The sequence below is a fragment of the Cloeon dipterum genome, chromosome 3 (assembly GCF_949628265.1).
Source record: "Cloeon dipterum chromosome 3, ieCloDipt1.1, whole genome shotgun sequence".
Classification (NCBI taxonomy): Eukaryota; Metazoa; Arthropoda; class Insecta; order Ephemeroptera; family Baetidae; genus Cloeon; species Cloeon dipterum.
The window spans coordinates 10014291-10031887 of record NC_088788.1 but is presented as its reverse complement, the minus strand read 5'-3'; the positions used below and the strand labels follow the sequence as shown (position 1 = coordinate 10031887).

At 37.1% G+C, this 17597-nt stretch overlaps 2 protein-coding genes across 3 annotated transcripts; one reads left to right on the top strand and one right to left on the bottom strand.

Moving 5' to 3' along the window:
* Window positions 1–706: 706 nt before the first annotated feature.
* Window positions 707–4667, bottom strand: tej (tejas). 2 transcript variants are annotated; one of them, XM_065483584.1, is made up of 11 exons: window positions 4517–4667; window positions 4132–4232; window positions 3973–4071; window positions 3672–3916; window positions 3580–3615; window positions 3370–3447; window positions 2946–3299; window positions 2414–2570; window positions 2185–2318; window positions 1622–1923; window positions 707–1565 (listed from the first exon to the last, which is right to left on the bottom strand). In XM_065483584.1, the coding sequence occupies exons 3-11, from the start codon at window positions 4061–4063 to the stop codon at window positions 1457–1459; spliced, it is 1506 nt and encodes a 501-aa protein (XP_065339656.1). In that variant the 5' UTR covers window positions 4064–4071; window positions 4132–4232; window positions 4517–4667; the 3' UTR covers window positions 707–1456. The 2 variants fall into 2 exon arrangements, with proteins under 2 accessions (XP_065339656.1, XP_065339654.1); XM_065483582.1 differs by having other exon boundaries at window positions 2946–3317; window positions 4517–4664.
* A 273-nt stretch (window positions 4668–4940) lies between these two features.
* On the top strand, window positions 4941–7575 carry eEF5 (eukaryotic translation elongation factor 5). Its single transcript, XM_065483585.1, has 5 exons — window positions 4941–5071; window positions 5575–5713; window positions 5772–5939; window positions 6022–6156; window positions 6364–7575. Exons 2-5 carry the CDS (start codon window positions 5600–5602, stop codon window positions 6433–6435), a joined length of 489 nt encoding a protein of 162 aa, XP_065339657.1. The 5' UTR covers window positions 4941–5071; window positions 5575–5599; the 3' UTR covers window positions 6436–7575.
* Window positions 7576–17597: the final 10022 nt, after the last annotated feature.

Below are 17597 nucleotides of genomic sequence, written 5' to 3'. Positions count from 1 at the left end.
TCTATTGGCGGATTGAATTTAAACGTTGACGCGAAAGCCACGTTGAAAATGCGGTTGCTCCCATTATCAGAACTGCGATTGAGGGGCAAAGTCCAGAAGTCCAGGTGAAGTTTTTTATGGGTGCAAGCGAAATATATTTGACATGTTTATATTTTAATAAGTTTACACTTCTTACTTATCGTTACTTACTCTCTCGTTTTTTTTTCATAAGAATGGCATTGCACCAAATCGTGTAAGTGGTTGCCAAAGTTAGTAATTTTTTACTCTATCAGTAGAGCTATTAGTAAAGATAAATGTAAGCGACCAGAGGGAGAATTATGCACCATGGTTGGCTATAGCTCAAACAAACTTTTCGGAAAAATTCGAAAAATTGTGCAAAGCTCAGAAACTAAACTGAATTATTTTCAGTTGCATGAAAAGAGCCCGGAATTTGTCTAGTTTGCTAGAGTGAAGGCGACGAGGGAAATTCTAATCATTTGCTACTCAGCTAACAATAAATCTGCATTAATAAGTGTTAAATTTTAATGATTTTCCTTACGAATTATCAAACTTGCAGAACCGATTGTGAGCTAACAAATAAATTTGGAAGGCAGCATCCTAGTTTGCTTAACCTGGTTTAACGCATTGCTGGGAACTGGGAAGCCCTGATCATACCCACGCATTCAACGAGTTCCAAATTAGGGTGTAATATTAAAACAAATGAGTGTTAGAACTGAAAATCTTTTTATTAATGCCTCTTTGTTTCTCAAAATTTTAACACAAAATAAATCTCCTGCAAAGTTGCTTGATCAAGCAGAAATGTGGATTTTTATAATCGTTCCACAGCATTCCTTCCATACAATTCTTATTTAAATTTCTTCCATGCGAGAACTAGCCAGAAAACCCTCAAAGAAATAAGAATGATTTGGTCCAGAGAATCTATACTAAAAGTTACTTTAATAGCAAATTGAGTGTCAATTCAATTTCTTATCTCACTACTAGCACTGGGCCTACAAAAATAACCCTAATGCAAATAAAAGCAATATTATTATTATTTAGGTATAATTTTACTTATATTATTTATTTCTCCGCTTTATTTAAATTTACGAGATATTAAACTGCTGAGAAACGAAATTTCACTTTTAGTGATTGCAATGGTTTAAGCCATCTAAGAGGGTTAGAGTATGGAAAATCAGGAGATTCTTCTTATTTCTTGAAGCGTCAATTTTATCTTTTGTGTTAATTTGACTAAGAGGTACTCAAGATATGTACAAATTTATAGCGGAAATTTAAGTACTTCTTTGTTCTGTAAAAATAAACACACCCCACTTAAATTTTAGGGGTAAAAAGACGGGCGGCCTTTGAAAGCAATCAAAAGGCTTTACATCGTGATAAGCCGTACCAAGCACATTTTCTTGGCACAGAATTTTTGTAAAAACGAACAAACTGATTTATGTACAAGGATTAATCTGAATCCTTACTGTTGGGGGCAAATCAACCTCGACAGGAAATTGTAGACAAACTTCCTTGTCGAATGAGTCCACATGCCGATAGAGAAGTTCTTTCCCTGAGGGCAGTGCTGCTGGCTGAACAAAGCTCCAATTAACTTAACAACCCTCAAATTTAGAGGCCAGAAAGGTACCTTTTGTAAGTTCCACACCAAGCCAGGTTGGTGAAGAAAGCGTATTTCAGGTCGACGATTGTGACACAGTTCGGGGCCTCTTCAACGAGCCTGTTGATTTTGTGTCGCCTTCCAACAAGCGAAGCTTCACCGCTTGGTTTAAGGGACTGCAGCCATCTGTTCCACTCTTCAATCCGCTTCCCTATCTCTGTGTTGCTGTTCACCATAGGCAGAGTGAGGACAAAAACACTGGTGCACTTCTCAGAGAGTGTGTCCAAAATTCGAAGCATGTTGAGCTTGCTCTTCTCAAAGTTATAGTTACTCTGGTAAGGCACATATATATGCTACTGTTATTTTGAATTCTGGGAAGAGGTTAACTCAGGATTGAAAAATAATTCCGGTTGACGCTCTAGTTGGAACGTTATCAAAATATGCTTATTTTTCAAGAGGAATTATTTTAAGTAAAGCTCATTACGTATTGATAAAAAAGCCACCAGAAGCTCTACTACAATTATTGTTAGAGATTAAAATAGATCAAGATGTAATTAAAAATACAAGAGAGTTTGAATGACTTATATTTATACCTCAAGAATGTCCATGTAGCCAAGCATCACTATCATTTTGTGCCACTGAGAGTTCCTGTTTTGCTCCACCAGAAGAAGGGCTTTGCGTGTGTTTAATCCAGAGTAGGACATTCCACACCAAATTGACTTAGAATCTGTAATACAATTAATTAAATTTAAAGTAAAATTTAAAATAAAAAAGGCCAGTTCTTGTTAAAACAAATATCAGAAAGTTAAAAGTATAATCAACCTTTTCTAATTTTGCCTTTGAGGTTGCGGTAGGCAAAGTAAAGCAAGAAATCATCTCCTAGGAACTGGTAATTCAGCAGCATGGGCTCATCAGTCCGAACTGTCCGAGGTCTAACAACGAATTCAACCAAATCTTCTTTCTTCAGAGTGATTAAATTCTAGAAAGTAAAAAGAATAATTTAGTAGCCGAAACAAATGTGCACAAAGCCTACTAAACCACATTATACTTCCAACTCAAGAATTCGAGCATGTGGGTAGAAAATTTCAGCAAAAATGAAATTTAAATTTAGTTATTTACAATGGCTTTCAGAAAACCTGCAATAGAAAAAAGTGTGGTATTCTAAACGAAGCACAAAATGACCACTATGTAGGTCAGAAAATACTTCTTGTATTATTCTTATTTTTGACCACTACTTTTAGCCATAAATTTGTAGGACTTAGAAAGGATTATGCTAGCCAAATATTAATATCCAGTTAAATTAAACAGTTGGGGGTGAAAGGGCTGCCTTTCAATCAGCAAATAGATTTCATACCAGATTTTCATCTGTCATAGGCATGAGAACATCACCAAATTTCTCAATTTTTTCCACTTTAGGAACCACAAATTTTTCCACTTTAGGAACCAGTAGCGGCGGCTGAGGCTGGGCCGAGTCTTTTACAACAGGGCCATCAGCAACACTTAGGGCTGGTTTATTTTCACTCAAGTGCGGAATGTAGACGTTCTCCTTCTCAAAGCGGACACTCCTGCCACCAGCATTTGTGCTAAGATTCTTGAAGGCAGGCGCGAGCTGTTTCTCAGCACACAGCACCGGCCTCGGTTGCAGGTTCTCCGTGGCCCCCATTGGATGCATCCTCGCAGCTTCCATGCTAGCCTTCAGCTGCATCTGCTTTAAATTTTGAGCATACTAGGGATTAAAGACAAACTTTTGACCTGCCACAGAACGAAAAGATACTCACTGAAGGTACAAACAGAGGCACAGGCTGCACCGAATGGTACACTGGCGGGGTTATCACAGGCATTTGTCTTGGTGGCGGCTAAATCATGTTTGAGATTTAATAAAAATTAACAGATAAATTTTTTAACTCTTAAATGGAATTTGTGCTAGGTTGTGATTAGCTTAGCATATTTATTCAATGAAATAGAAGAGAAATTATGTTTTTATTTACCACATAAGAGGAATGTGGATTGATGTACCTAGTCGACTGAAAATAAATCATGAAAATAGTTTTTAAAATTTCTCTTGACAAGAGACACATACACGGATTTGCATGGGAGGCCTGAAAGTGCCGGGCCGGCCAAATTTCTTTGGCTGATTTTTCTGCCGCATCACCAGCTGCTGGATGTGTCCAGAGCTCGTGTGAGATGCGTCATAGGCCAAGAGCGTTTCTCTGTTCATCCCGCTCGTGACACTCATTCCAGGTATAGTTTGCAGCAGCTCTATCAGATTGTTGTACCCCAGCTTCACATAGGGAATGTTTTCTCCCACCTGATCTCTGTACTGTCCTGAAAATGAAGTAAATGATTTACATTTCGTTCTGATAATTTGATTTTGGACGCACTCATCAGCTCGTGGGGTGACATGCATTTCTTCTCGGTCACCAAAATAGAAGTGATCATTTTCACAACCTTTTGCTCGTTTGGCGGATTCATTTTGGTATCTAAAAATGGGAAGATTTAATTATAATTCTTATACACAATTTTAAGAATTTTCAACGTACATTTGAGAGCAGACGTTTCCTAAAGAGTGGCCTAAAAGTGTGATTGAAACTTGGCAGCAAGGTACGAAAGGTGGCGGTGAAGCAACAAACCAAACAAACAACTGGAATGTCGGAAGCAAGAGAAAAGGTTAGAATTTAGAATGTTGGGAATTTCTTCAAAATGCTAGTATATACATGTGTACATGGGACGAACACTGTTGTACATACATATTATATATAAGTACCTGGTTATGTAAATGGAAAAAATTACATTCTACTGATGTATGTAATTTAATTACAAAATGACCAAAGTATGTTTACATAAAACTCAAGATCAATTTAAAATTCTCCACAAATTCAACTTTGTTTCAAAATTAATGATAAAGAGTTGTACGAGCTTCATTACCTGTATGTAATGTAAAATGGGAAACTTCGTTAACAATCAGTCAGCCAGCCTTGCGTCACTTAGCTCTTGTCCATGAATGTAAAATGTTTTAAGTAAGAAGACCACAACGACCGCGAGTGTCTGAATGGGGAAGGACAGCTAACTATTTCGACTATTTCCAGCTCATGTCAGTCCATCCATACGTCCTCTGCCTTGCCTTCAATAAAATGCAGTTACGAATTGCCGAGAATGCCACGGAGAATGCATGCATAAAGGAATGGATGAGACAGACATTCTTTTTTTCTGATTCGTCGATTTCGCGTTGCAACCTGTTCAACTCTATCTTTTGCGGGAAGTTCCCTGCGCGCCAGTACGAATTCCCGCCCATCGAGCGATCAATTCAGGCAGCCTTTGCGCTGTCTTGTGCTGCCATCCAGCGGTGAACTTTAAAGAAACCGTGTCAAAAGTATGTAACTCGACCGTCCGCGCCGCTGCCGCCGCTGCTGTATGAAACGGAAACGTGGTGCGTCTGCGCAAATTGACTCTCGCGACCCTCAGTTCCCATTTTGGACACATGTGAGTATGCCTCTTCGACATTTTTCGCCATTTTCGCCTATTTTTCGGCCGTTCGGCCGGCGACGAGTGGCGCTGATCGGTACTCGGAGCCGCATTTTCATGCGTTCGGCCAGCCCTGCACGTTTCCGTGGCCGTTTTGCCCCGAAAAAGGCGATAAACCGGTCGCCCTGTTGACGGCCGAAGCACGAGGGCCTCACCGTATTTCCCGCCATGTTGACTTTCTTTTCCCAATTTCGGCTGAAACGGTCACGTTTCCACCCTCCGTTCGGCGTCCCACCGCCGATTCCGGCGTCGGGACGCCGAAAGGGCGCACCCCCGCGACGGGGGTGCGTGGGCGGCTCACGCAAGAGGACAGCGACGCCCTCGGCTGCGTGTGTGTACACTTCGGCCATGCCTTTTAATACCTCAGTGTCTGTTTTCGCCCACTACGCACGCATAATCTTCCGCACGGCGTCGTCGTGTTGACAAACACATTCACTCAGACGCTGCGTCTTTATTTGCAGATTGGTTAAAACACCTTGAACCACAATGGCAGATACCCAGCTTGACGATACTCAATTTGAAACCGGAGATTCCGGCGCTTCACAGACCTACCCCATGCAATGCTCTGCCCTCCGCAAAAACGGATTCGTAATGCTCAAGGTAAGCGTAGGAATTTTTACCCGCGTCATTCCGCTTCATTCCGAGTCTCATTCCGCAGAGTCGCCCCTGCAAAATCGTCGATATGTCCACTTCAAAGACCGGCAAACACGGTCACGCAAAGGTTCACTTGGTCGGCATCGACATATTTTCAAGCAAGAAGTATGAGGACATTTGTCCTTCTACTCACAACATGGATGTGCCTTTCGTCAAAAGAGAGGACTACCAAGTAGGTTTCAATTTCCCTGCTGCTTTATTAAAAATTGCTATTTCTCTTGGGATGAATCACGAAACACATAAAACTCTTGCAGCTAACCGACATCTCTGATGACGGTTACCTAACCCTGATGTCCGACAATGGAGACCTGCGTGAGGACCTGAAGGTTCCCGATGGAGAGCTCGGAGAACAGCTCCGCTCTGATTTCGATTCTGGCAAAGACTTGCTTGTGAGTGTCAAATCTTATCTCTTGCTTTTTAGCAGATAATGAATTGCATGCATCGTTTTAGTAAGCTGTGAACCTTGTTTTTCATGTTTGTATTTTCTGTTAGTAAACCAGTCAAACGAAAAATATCAGCAGCGTGTTCGTTGTTGTCTTTAGCCAAAAATGTTGTTGTTTTCGGGGTAGTAACACTTAATATTTTCTCAATTTTAGTGCACTGTTCTCAAATCTTGCGGTGAGGAGTGCGTGATTGCCCTCAAGACCAACACCGCCCTGGAGAAGTAAACATCCACAACAAAGACGGGGGAAGAGAGCCAAAAAAGAAGTTTGTCGGCCGATTGCCGGTCACACTTTTATATAAAAAAACCTATTTACCACCTAATAAAAGAGTCAGCAAACATTGACGTGGCCCTGGAAGAATAGTGCTTTTGGCTCTCCTCAACACATCTATTTCGAAAAAAATGTATTTTGCTCCCCTTTCTATGGCTTAACCACTGAATCGAGGCGGTCGCTCTCAAGCCTCGTAATGGCTTCTCTATTACTCGGCCTTGCGTTTCAATTTTCATCATTTCATTTGCAGCACAACAGTTATTACTTTCGTTTGAGGACATGAACTTTTAACAGAAATCGAAATTTCCGTGCGTTGGGGTCTCGGCCAGCGAGGAAAATTGTGAAATCGAAGCAAGTGATGTCACGAGTTGTGTAAAAGTTGTAATTTGTACGGCAGTGGTGACACTATTCCGGATAACGCACGTTTATTTCCTACAAATTTTTCTTCGCAAGCTGGAATCCACCTGCACAAATTTCCGAAATCTGCTTTTGTCCTGTAATCCTGACTTTTGCACCACTTGCTCCCGCCAGTCCGTTTGTTCAATTTTTATTTTCCTGTTTTTTTTCCTCTGTCCTTTTCGAAACTTATTTCGAAATACCAAACAATGACGATCGAGGTGTACGCAGTTGTAGTAGTTGTTCCAGCTGGTCTGAATCTTTCTCACCCTCACCTTAGTCATTGGAATGAAATATATTATATATCGTCCCGGAGCAAGGCGGCAAACTGAACGAACACACACATACACAATTTTCAAGTCAAAAGAAAAATCACAAATCTCGGTATAACAACAACCACCTGTTATTATTTTTCTATTTTTTGTGTGAAGGGTGTTCTCTCTTTACCTGGACAGTGAATGGTTCTTTTTTGCGCGACAAACATACAATTCCTGCATTTACAAAAAACCCCATTGACGACTACAATATATGCGATCGGCTTGCTTTGATTTGTCTATGCAAAGAGCAATATTGTACTACAAATCGGTTCATGACATTAATTTAATTGCCAATTTAAGATGAACCATGTTTTCGACATAAGCAGCAAAGAAGTGGGATAATAACAAGTTATAATAAAAATCAGTAATCATTCCCAATAAATGTTTCATTTCCAGTAGCAAAACACAACAGTTAGCAAACGAAAACTCTTCCAATACTGAAAATATTTTGTGCTGCAAGCAAAAGTAGTTTAGAGGCCAGTGCAGAGATGCTATTCCCCCGATAATATTAACCATAGAATAAAATAAGAGATATTGGTAGATTAAAAATTGAAGAAATAGGATAATTGACAGCTCAATTGAGACCTATTTCATTTTAATTTCAAATTTTATTAAAATTGACATCATACTAACGTTACAAAAGAGTTATGAATGTTTCTAAATAAACACTGTTGACATCCTAAAATCAATGCTAGTGGGGTCACACCGTAAATATTGGTCCATAAAATGGATTATTAAAGCGAGACATTTCAAAATTATGGGATGCAATAATCAGTTGATCGATAAAACAATTTGTTCTACAATTTTCAATAGTAAAAAAGGACCTTACTGCTACAGTAAAAATTCAAAACCTTCAAATTTCCTACAAATTTTCAGCACTTGACCACATTTTCTTGGTAGATTTCGATTCCTCTCGACGAGATCTATTCAACAGCGCATGAAACCGATTTGGGAAACTATTGTTGTGAATTAAAATAGGATTTCAAATAAGGAGACAGTATTTGAAAAGCATATGCTAAATTTGCAACCACTTACTGATAACAATTTTTCCTTTAAATGATTCCGAAGGTCTTGGTTTATGCATTGGAAACAAGCATTTTCCAGGGTTTTGCAATATCAATCTTCTTAACTGCCTTTATTACAGGAGCTCTTAGTTTGCGATTTGTTCACAAAATTGCAGCTTTTGCCTGGATTAAAAGTATATCATATAAAAAATTTGGTTTTGAAATATTCTACATGGTGAAAAAACTAGTAAACTATAGGTCAAGGTCACGAAAATCACTTCATTTAAAAAAAAATCTGGCCTATTAAAATCTCGTTGAAATTGTAATCAGATTTCATCACTTGCTCTCTTTTTATGCGCATTTAATGAAGTTAGATCGTTTTCAACGGCCGCTGATGGCGATGATGATCCAGCCCAGAATCCTATGCTATCGTGGATTATTTTGTCAATTTTTGCTAATGAGGCCCGAAACCGACTGCTGTTTGGAGTACGATAGCGTGTTCTGGATAATTTTTTCTTTAATCGTTATATCACTTTAAACCCGGGCCATATCCTGATCAGAGCTCATCACTTTGCTATTTATCAAATTAAAATTCAAAAATTAAAGGACATCTGATATTTTTGCATTGCAACACACTGAAAATGGGTTTCTCCCGATTCCAAGGTGTTTAAAAATAGAAATGCAACGTGATTAATTAACTTAGCAGAAATCCATATTTGATCGTCACAACAGGCATGTTACGCGTATAGAATAACAACAGAATCCATAAATAAAATTATTGCGCTCTCGGTGCAATGACTTTCACTTTCATTCGGAGTTCTCTTGGGGCAGCAGCAGCAGCAGCAGCAGGTGCCAAAGCTGGATGCATTGCTATTGCTCCAGTATAATATGTGTGTATACGCGAGCGAGCGCGCGCGAGACAAACTCTCCGAGCTAGGAATAATAATCATCAGCCGGCGCTGAATAAAGCATTTCAAATGCGTATTACTCTTCGCGCGCGGCTTATGCAATTTTCTCCAGTTGCGTAACAACTAACTGCTTTCCTCCACAGAATTTTCAAGAAAATTGTTTCGAAATTTCACACGCAATTGATTTGTAATGAAAAACTTCATGAAAATTGGATAGTAAACTAGGAGATTTAAGATTAATACGTTACATCAATCCCAGCATGTATTTTAAAATATATTGAGTAAATTCTAATTTTTGTTGTTTGTTATACAACTATTTTAGTTAAAAATGAAGTAGCATCAATAAAAAATATTATATAGAAAATTAATAATTGAAAAACAAAACTTAATCAAAAGCGTCAAACTTGCTTGAATATTTTTCTGAAATATTTAACAATAAAGCGGTCTTTGTAATTTTTATGTTTAGTTTTCAAATTTTATCACAGCTTGCAAAGGAAATTTAATAAGTAATGACTCGCACCAGCATTAAAAATTTTAAGGTGTTTAGAAAATAAATCTCTAGACCGAGTCTAAAATATTTTTGCCATTGGCTTTTTCTTAATTCGAATTTCTCAGGTTTTTGTTGGATTTTTTCCAACAGCAGAGATTGTCGGCGGGGAAAGCAATTGGAGGCAGTACTAATTCTGTAATAAACCGTTGTATTTGCCGTGTGATTACTCTATACGCGCAGAATTCCTTCAGATTCACCGACAACGATGATTGGGTCGGCTACTCTTTCCGACTCGATCGAGTCTGCGGACGGACGCGTGTGCGACGATCAATTCACACTTTCTTCCGCATACTTCCGCGCAGCCAGAGTGTCCGACTGACTAACCAAGAGTGGCTTTCTAATTTATTGTATACGCGCGCAGCTCCATTCCATCGTCTTCCCATTCACGGCTCAAACCTTACCTGCTGCTATGTGCTATGTCCGCTGCTTGCCGATAATAACCGACTGACGACTAAATTTCTAAACCTCTCCACCACCACGTGGATTAATAATTGCGTAATTTGTAAAGCTGATGACTCATGGATGCATGGGTTAATTTTTAAATCCTTTATTAAATTTAGTTCCGGATTTTAAGGAAAGATTTAAACATTTTCTTTGCTCATAATAACTCAAGTTCGTTTTTAAAAATCGTAGTTTCTCAATTTTAAGAAATGTTAAGGTTGTTGTTAATTCATATTTATTTGTGCTAATTTTGTGACAAATTTTGACCTGATCTGCTAATTGATAAATTAAATATTTGACTACCTTTACGATTCTGTGAAATTCTAGACAAATCTTACCCATCGACTTATTTTTAATTTTTAAAATTATTAATTATAACAGTCAAAATTTTCCTTTTTATTTCATTGATTGCACCGGCAGAGCATTAATTTTTTTCCGATGAGGTTTCTTGGTTAGGTTTTAGTTCCAAGTTCCAAGTTAATTATTAGATTTTAATATTTACAATTACCTAATCTTTGAAAAACACGAAATAAAAAATTATTTAAATAAATAAATTCCAGTAAAAATATAGGAAAAAGAGCTAATTTTATACAGGTGTGGACGTAATTGCAAACTAAACAAACAAGGTGCGGCCGTGTGCACCAAAGCTCGTGATTTCAACCGAAAATTTTCAAGGATGTGATGCTGTGTGTGTGTGTGATCAGTTGCGAGAGTGTGCGAATATAATTACGGCGCCAAAGGCGGTGATTTCACTTTCGATCTCATCCCATTCGGACCGACCGGGCAAACCCACGTGTGTCCGTGTTGCATTTCACGAGCATCCTTTTCAATAAAGCAAAAATTTCTCTCTCTCGCACACACACGTCAGAGTACGCGAGGACCTTTTCGTGCATGAGCATTGGCAATTGGCGCCGTCGTCGTGTGCTGATGCTGACCCACTTGAATTTTTGTCGCCGTTTGCGACATCTCGGCACGCTCGCCCTTTGTTTTCAGAAACAATTAAAAAATCATCTTCGGTGCTTTCTCTCGCCAGTGCGAAAATGAACAATATTGAATATGCGTGTGACGCACGTTCGTACTCGTTATGAGAGCGAGGTAATTCTCACGCAGTGCGTTAGAGACTGTCGCAAGAGATTTCTTCATAAATATTTAAAAAATAAATAAAGCTCAGAGCCAAAATCTCAATGAAAGATTTTTTGCTTATATCTTTTTGATCGGTAAATTCGTTGAGATAACCACACGATTCCCATTTTTGCTGGTTTAACCGGCGTCGAAAGACCAAAACCCGGTTATTTTTAGTATAATCTAATCTCTAAAACTATAATCTGGTTGGTCGTAGAGCTAAAATTCGGACACCGTTGAATTCGTCTCATCCTAATAAACAACTTTGCTGTTGACCTCAAAGTCACAAATATCACATTTTTGAAGTGGAACTCGAATATGAAAATAAACATATTGATTTTTTTTAGTTTAGAAATCACCATTTTTTAACGTAAAAATCTAGAATGTCGTTTACTTAACAAAATTTAATTCTTCGTTCCGGTTTGAGTGATCAGGGTTTGACAAATGGGCGGTAAATTGACAGCGGTTTGTACGGAAATTTCTGGAAATAACCGTCCTATTTTCTACAATTGTTTTTGAGACGAATAAAAATAGGAAAATTACAATTTTACATGGTTGATATTATAAACATTTTCCTGCAACAATAACAATTTCCAATTTGATTTTGGCATAATGGGATCTACATCAGAAACTTAATGTGCGAAAAAAAGTTCAAAAAATCCCCTCACAATATTTTTAAACTGATGACAGACTTTCAAAATACCAAATATTTCGGTTCATAAAAACTGATTCATCTTGAACTAAATTTAAACAGGCATTTAAAAATTAAAACACGACTATTTTAAGAAAAATTTTACTGGCTAATTTACACTAAGGAAATCAAGATTTATATGGCCTTTAGATTTTGAACTGAAAGTCAAGCTGAGGAAAAATCGAAGGCTTTTTGCATGCATCAGAAAAATATTTAATTCTAGGACAGTGCACGCCAATCAATTTTTTCCTTGCGTTGCAGCCGCTCACATATATATTTTTTATAATTGACTGCAACCTATTCTCCCTTTTGTTAATTGTTATGACACAGATTGAGAATGCGAGCGACGCTGAAAGTGCGCCTTTCAGGCTGCAGGCACACTTTTGTTGCCCGAATACAATTGATAATCCTCGTGAACTTGGCCTTAATACTGAAAAAAAATTGGACTCGGGCCACGCATTCCACTTGAGGCGTGTGATTGATTGTCGTCGGCAATTTGTTCCCATCAGTCAGAGGTAACCACTTTTAATTATATTATCTTGTTCTTTTAGCACCTCCAAATAAAAAAAACTCTAAACTGAATTAATTTTGATTAATCTGTAGTTTTTGTCCATTCATAATAATTTTTCAATGTAATTACACAATTTATTTACAGGTGCGTACAAAATTTATTTAATTATTATTGTTCCTTTTAGATGCTAAGAAAATATTATTTAAAAAATATTTTAAAAATTTTGCAAATAAATTAAATAATTTTAATTATTAAAATTATATAAAATTTAGAAATTATTTACAAGTAATTTGCATTAATAATTTTAAAAGCCATAAAACAAATATAAAAAATATATGTTGTACACATCAGCGTTAAAACAAAATTTTTGCATTAAATTTAGCAGAAATAAAAAACCTGGTGCAAAATCAAAATCGATTTTGTTTAATTTGCATACCTATTTTGGTATATTAAAAAAACCACCTCCAAAAACACCATTTTCGCTTATTTGAATAATTTTATTATATAACAAAAATCGGCATCAAATAAACAAAAAGGCAGTTGCAGCAATGTCCTTGACTAGCATTAGAATAAAATCATTTTTCCGATGAAGGAAAAACGTGTTTCGATGATTGTTTGCGACAGATTTCAGTAGCCTCGTATATTTCACAGACTGCGTGCTGAGGTTGTGGATCAAGTGATCTAGGTTTTGTCAAAACGCAGCCTTGGCACAGTTAAATTGGCAAACCGCAAAGGATGTACCCACGCAAGAGCAGATTATTTATGTCTTCAGGTCTTCGAACGCCCAAACGAAAGTTCGATGAAAATTCTCAAGGGATTCCCCTCAGCAACGCAGTCTCGAGTGCGTCAGCACAAAAGTGAAAACAGAGGAATTTACCTGCGTTTTAATAAAGGAATAAAATGCGTCGGGAGGAGAGATGAAAAAAAGGAGATCCGGGATCTCTGAGGGGAGGGAATGATTATTCTTTGAAGGGCTCTCCTGATCTACGCGTGCCGCACTCGATTATAAATAAAATTACATCGCATCCCGTCTGGATAAGGGGTTGAGTCGGTTTTTTGCTCGATCCCGGAACCAATTAACAAAGGCATGCGCTCCCAATCTGTCAGGCAGAAGGTGATCAAAATACTATTCCAGATAAATTATATTTTTTTATAAAGTAAACCCGGATACAACTGAGTTCAACCAAGCTTCTGTTAATTGAACAATTTGTCACACGGTGCGCATCTTACAAAATAAAAAATAAATAGAATCATGTCTAGAAATATTTGTAAGATTTATTTTTAGGGAAAGATGATATGAAGGAAATCTGAAAAACAGTCTTTTAAAAATAGCATGTTAGTTTTAGTTAACCTTTTTGCCCCGCAGTTGTTCAAATATGGATTTAAAATCAATTGAGTTTTTAAAGTAATCAAGTAAAGGGCATAAAGGGGTGTTTCCTCAATAGATTTGATAATGGTCTGCAATTTTTCAAGCACGATCCTGGTTTTTGTTGTTGTTAGGGTGCTGAACGAATCATAAGATTGTCGGAAAAATTAAATTCAGTTTATACAGGAAAATCGTGGGTGAAAAATTAGAATATCTCGAGTTCAAATGATGCTAGAACATTAAAATTTAGATTATAGCCTGAAGCTTTTGAATTAAAAATGAATTATTTTTGGGTTGATCGCCTGCCAACCCCAAATGGCCTTTTTTAAACCCTGCTGTGATGAAAATTGAAAAATTAAAATGCGATGTAATTTGCAATTCTGCTATCATGAATTAGATTTTTGACTTTTCCAGTCTTGAGAAAGGCAAGGTTTACTGGTTTAAAATAGTTGGAGGACGTGAGTAATCGGCCGAAGAAGCAAAGTAACGAATGATGATTTTTGTCATTGTGATATTGCCGAGGGGTGAAAGAGAAATAGGGGTTGAACATCTCCAAAAACCCTTCTATTCTACAGGGGAAATGGCGATGAGTTTCAAAATATGTAAAAATTAGAAGAGGCACGTTTCTTTGAATTTCCGCGTGACAAAATTACCCTCAATTCTATCATAAAACCTTTGGTTGATTTTCATTCCGAGACGAAACAGCTTTATTGGCGATAAAATAGAATTCATTAAACCTGACAAGGTCTAAACTGGGGTGTTACTGTATCCTTGTGATTTTTTATTTAATTATTTTTAACATTTAAAAGAAAGCATTGATTTTTGTTGATTTTGACCTTTTGAAAATTAAAGCTTTTTAAATTTCATGTTAATGGAATGTAATTATTTACTCCTTCTTAATTGCAGTGTGTCAGGTCTATTAATTCCCTGCAGTATCACAGATGATATAAATGACGTCAGTGAATAAATATTTCATGAGAAACAACGCACAATAACTGCAGAGAGGAGCAATTAAATGTGCGATAGACTTAATCGCAATCTGGAGGAATAAACAAGCACAAACAGTCAATGCCAAGAACGGATAATTGCTGTTTTCTATGTTTATAAGTACTTGAACACGATTTAAATAAATATTACCCTATTCCAATAAAGGTTTTATAAAATTAAGGACAGATTATTAGCAAAAATAACGCCAACAGAACGATTTAAAGAATATAGGAAACGTGTTTCCTGTTCAATAACTGTTCATTGGAAGCGAGCAGAAAATATTTTCGTCCGCGTGCAATGCCCTTTCGGTTTGGACCGGTTGCGACGAGATTTCTGACGAACAACAACTCAATTCAAAAGGTCTTTCTCCGGCGGCAATTTAATGTAAAAAATGGCTTAAAATGACGAGTGAAACGTCAATATGTTGCAGAACTAGTCTTCTCGGCTCAAGATCAGACGGCGGCAGTCGCTGCTTCGAAAAGAAAAGCGGTAAATTAGAGCAGCCTTGGCGCAAAATAATCTTCCCTGATGCCGTGCGTACGTGCAAAGTTTATTTCAAGTTGCGCTCGAAAGTGCCAAAAAAATTGTTTCAATGACGCCAGAATTCTACTGAAATAAACGTGTATATGCCCTAAATTCGCGGGTAAATTGTCAGGTTCACCTTAATACTTATTTGGCAATACGTAAGGGTCGAAAAAATTTAAATCGATACAAGAACTGGATGTAATTAGAATTCGGAGCAAGAAAAATTCTGGTTAAAACTACTCATGGGGAAATTTTTATTTTCGATACTGGTTATTAACGATATATTGCGATAATTCTTGTTGCCATTGCATAAACTAATGCCTTTAAGGATTCAGTAAAAACCAAAATTGGCCTAGGAGGTAGTGTAAATTTTTCAGAAAAGTGTTAGCATACTTTTCAAATGGAGGACTGTTTCGTTACTTGAAATCTTATTATATCTCGCAACAAAGAGTTTCCCAAAAACGTGACGTATGCCGTTAGATAGATCTCAACGAGAGGAATCGAAATCTGCCGATAAAATATGGGTAAACGCTGTAAATTTTGGAGAAAGTTGTCAAAATAAGACACACTTCTTATTGTATCCAGCAATTCCAATAAATTTCAATTTTTTCCTGTCTATCAATCAACTTTAAGGGGCAAAAATTCATCGAACGTCAACAAAGGTCTTTAACCCTTTTCTGAGTAAAAGTGAGACCAATTCTCTTAACCTCGGAAAAAAAAGAAATATTCCAGATTGAAAAATTAGATAAGAAGCGTGTGAAGGTCTTTATCCGTCACATAGTGAAATAGATCCAAATGAATGGGTTCGGTTGACCAGAAAATGGCTTCGAGAACACGCAATGTGACCCTCATTAGGAGCAGCAGACACAAAGGTGCAAGGACCGCCGCTGGGCACGATCACCTGCGGAGTGAGAGTGAAGAAGGAAAAACGAGCGACGCCGCCATGGATTACATATATTTGTCCGAGAGATAAGACGGCGGCCGGCGGACGAGAGGACGAAAAGAACGACTTCCTCTCCAATATTTATCCACCTGGAGGGCATCCAAGCGGCTTCTTTGATCGTACTTAAATAAAGGTTTTAAATTTAAACAACAGAAGCAGAAAATTTTAGGTAAAATTAAAACAAAATTTCTCCTATCGATCAAAATTTAAAAATACTCAGGTTTTGGATAAAAAATAAGGTGGCTTGGTTTGGTGTCGGCCTGATGTTCAAAATGAATTAAGTTAAAATGAGTTTCGAGATGGCTTAAACCAAAATTTTTACTTTTTTAGGCCAATTGACGTCCTTTATTTGCTTTGTACATTTAGGGAACATCATGGAGAGTCTAACGGTGAGCAGTTTATGTAAATCTGATGATTTGAAGCTAAGATTTAGTAAAAAACTTTTTTCCTTTGGAGACGAGCATAATTATGATATATTCATTTTTAAATTTGAGTTCCGTCTCGAAAATTTGATTTAAATACCTTGACCTATCAATTTATGGTCATCAGGAAAGTTGGTCCACTTAACAAGACGAGTTCAACGTTGTCTAAATTTTGGTTCAACGACCAATTTTAACGGATTTGGAGAAATACCTGAAATTCAAGTGCCCGTAAAACCAAAAATGGGAGAAAATTAGGTTGTTTCTTAAAACTGTCTAGTTTAACTAAAAGAAAATCATCTAGGTCCTTAGATTCCTGCCAGAACTATGTTCTTTTCTCGGATATACGATCGGCAATTTTAATGTTGCATCGTTTAATGCAAAATTTGCACATATATGAAGCTGTAAATGGCAATTTTGTAAGTAAGTCCTCGATTTTTATTATTTTACAGCCATAGTTTGGATGAATTTTTTGTTCGCAAGTTTCAAAATATTTTTATAATCAAATTCAAATTTTTTTATATATTTCTGACCTTTGACTGTTTTTTTAATTTTTCCACCTTTAATTTTAAAATTTCAGATTTTATGCAAAAAGAGTTGGAATTTTTTTCAAAAGTTTTCAAGGAACTGGAAATTAAAGCAAGACTAACACGTCGTTCTTTATGAATGATATTTTACAATTAATTTTCAATTTAATAATTTAATAGCAGATCTTGAAAATTTACAGATATTTTTTAAATTAAATCATATTAGCTTCCTTGATTGGGAGAACAGTTTTTATAACTGGGTTTAATCCATGTTGTCCCTTGGGCACCGCTTTTTTACAAGATGATCGCCGGCAAATTTAATGGAGAGTGCTGCACAATTTTGCTCTATAATGGGAAATAAAATTGAGGTCAAGGGAGGCGTTCGCTCTGAATGAACGCAGCCTAAGGCC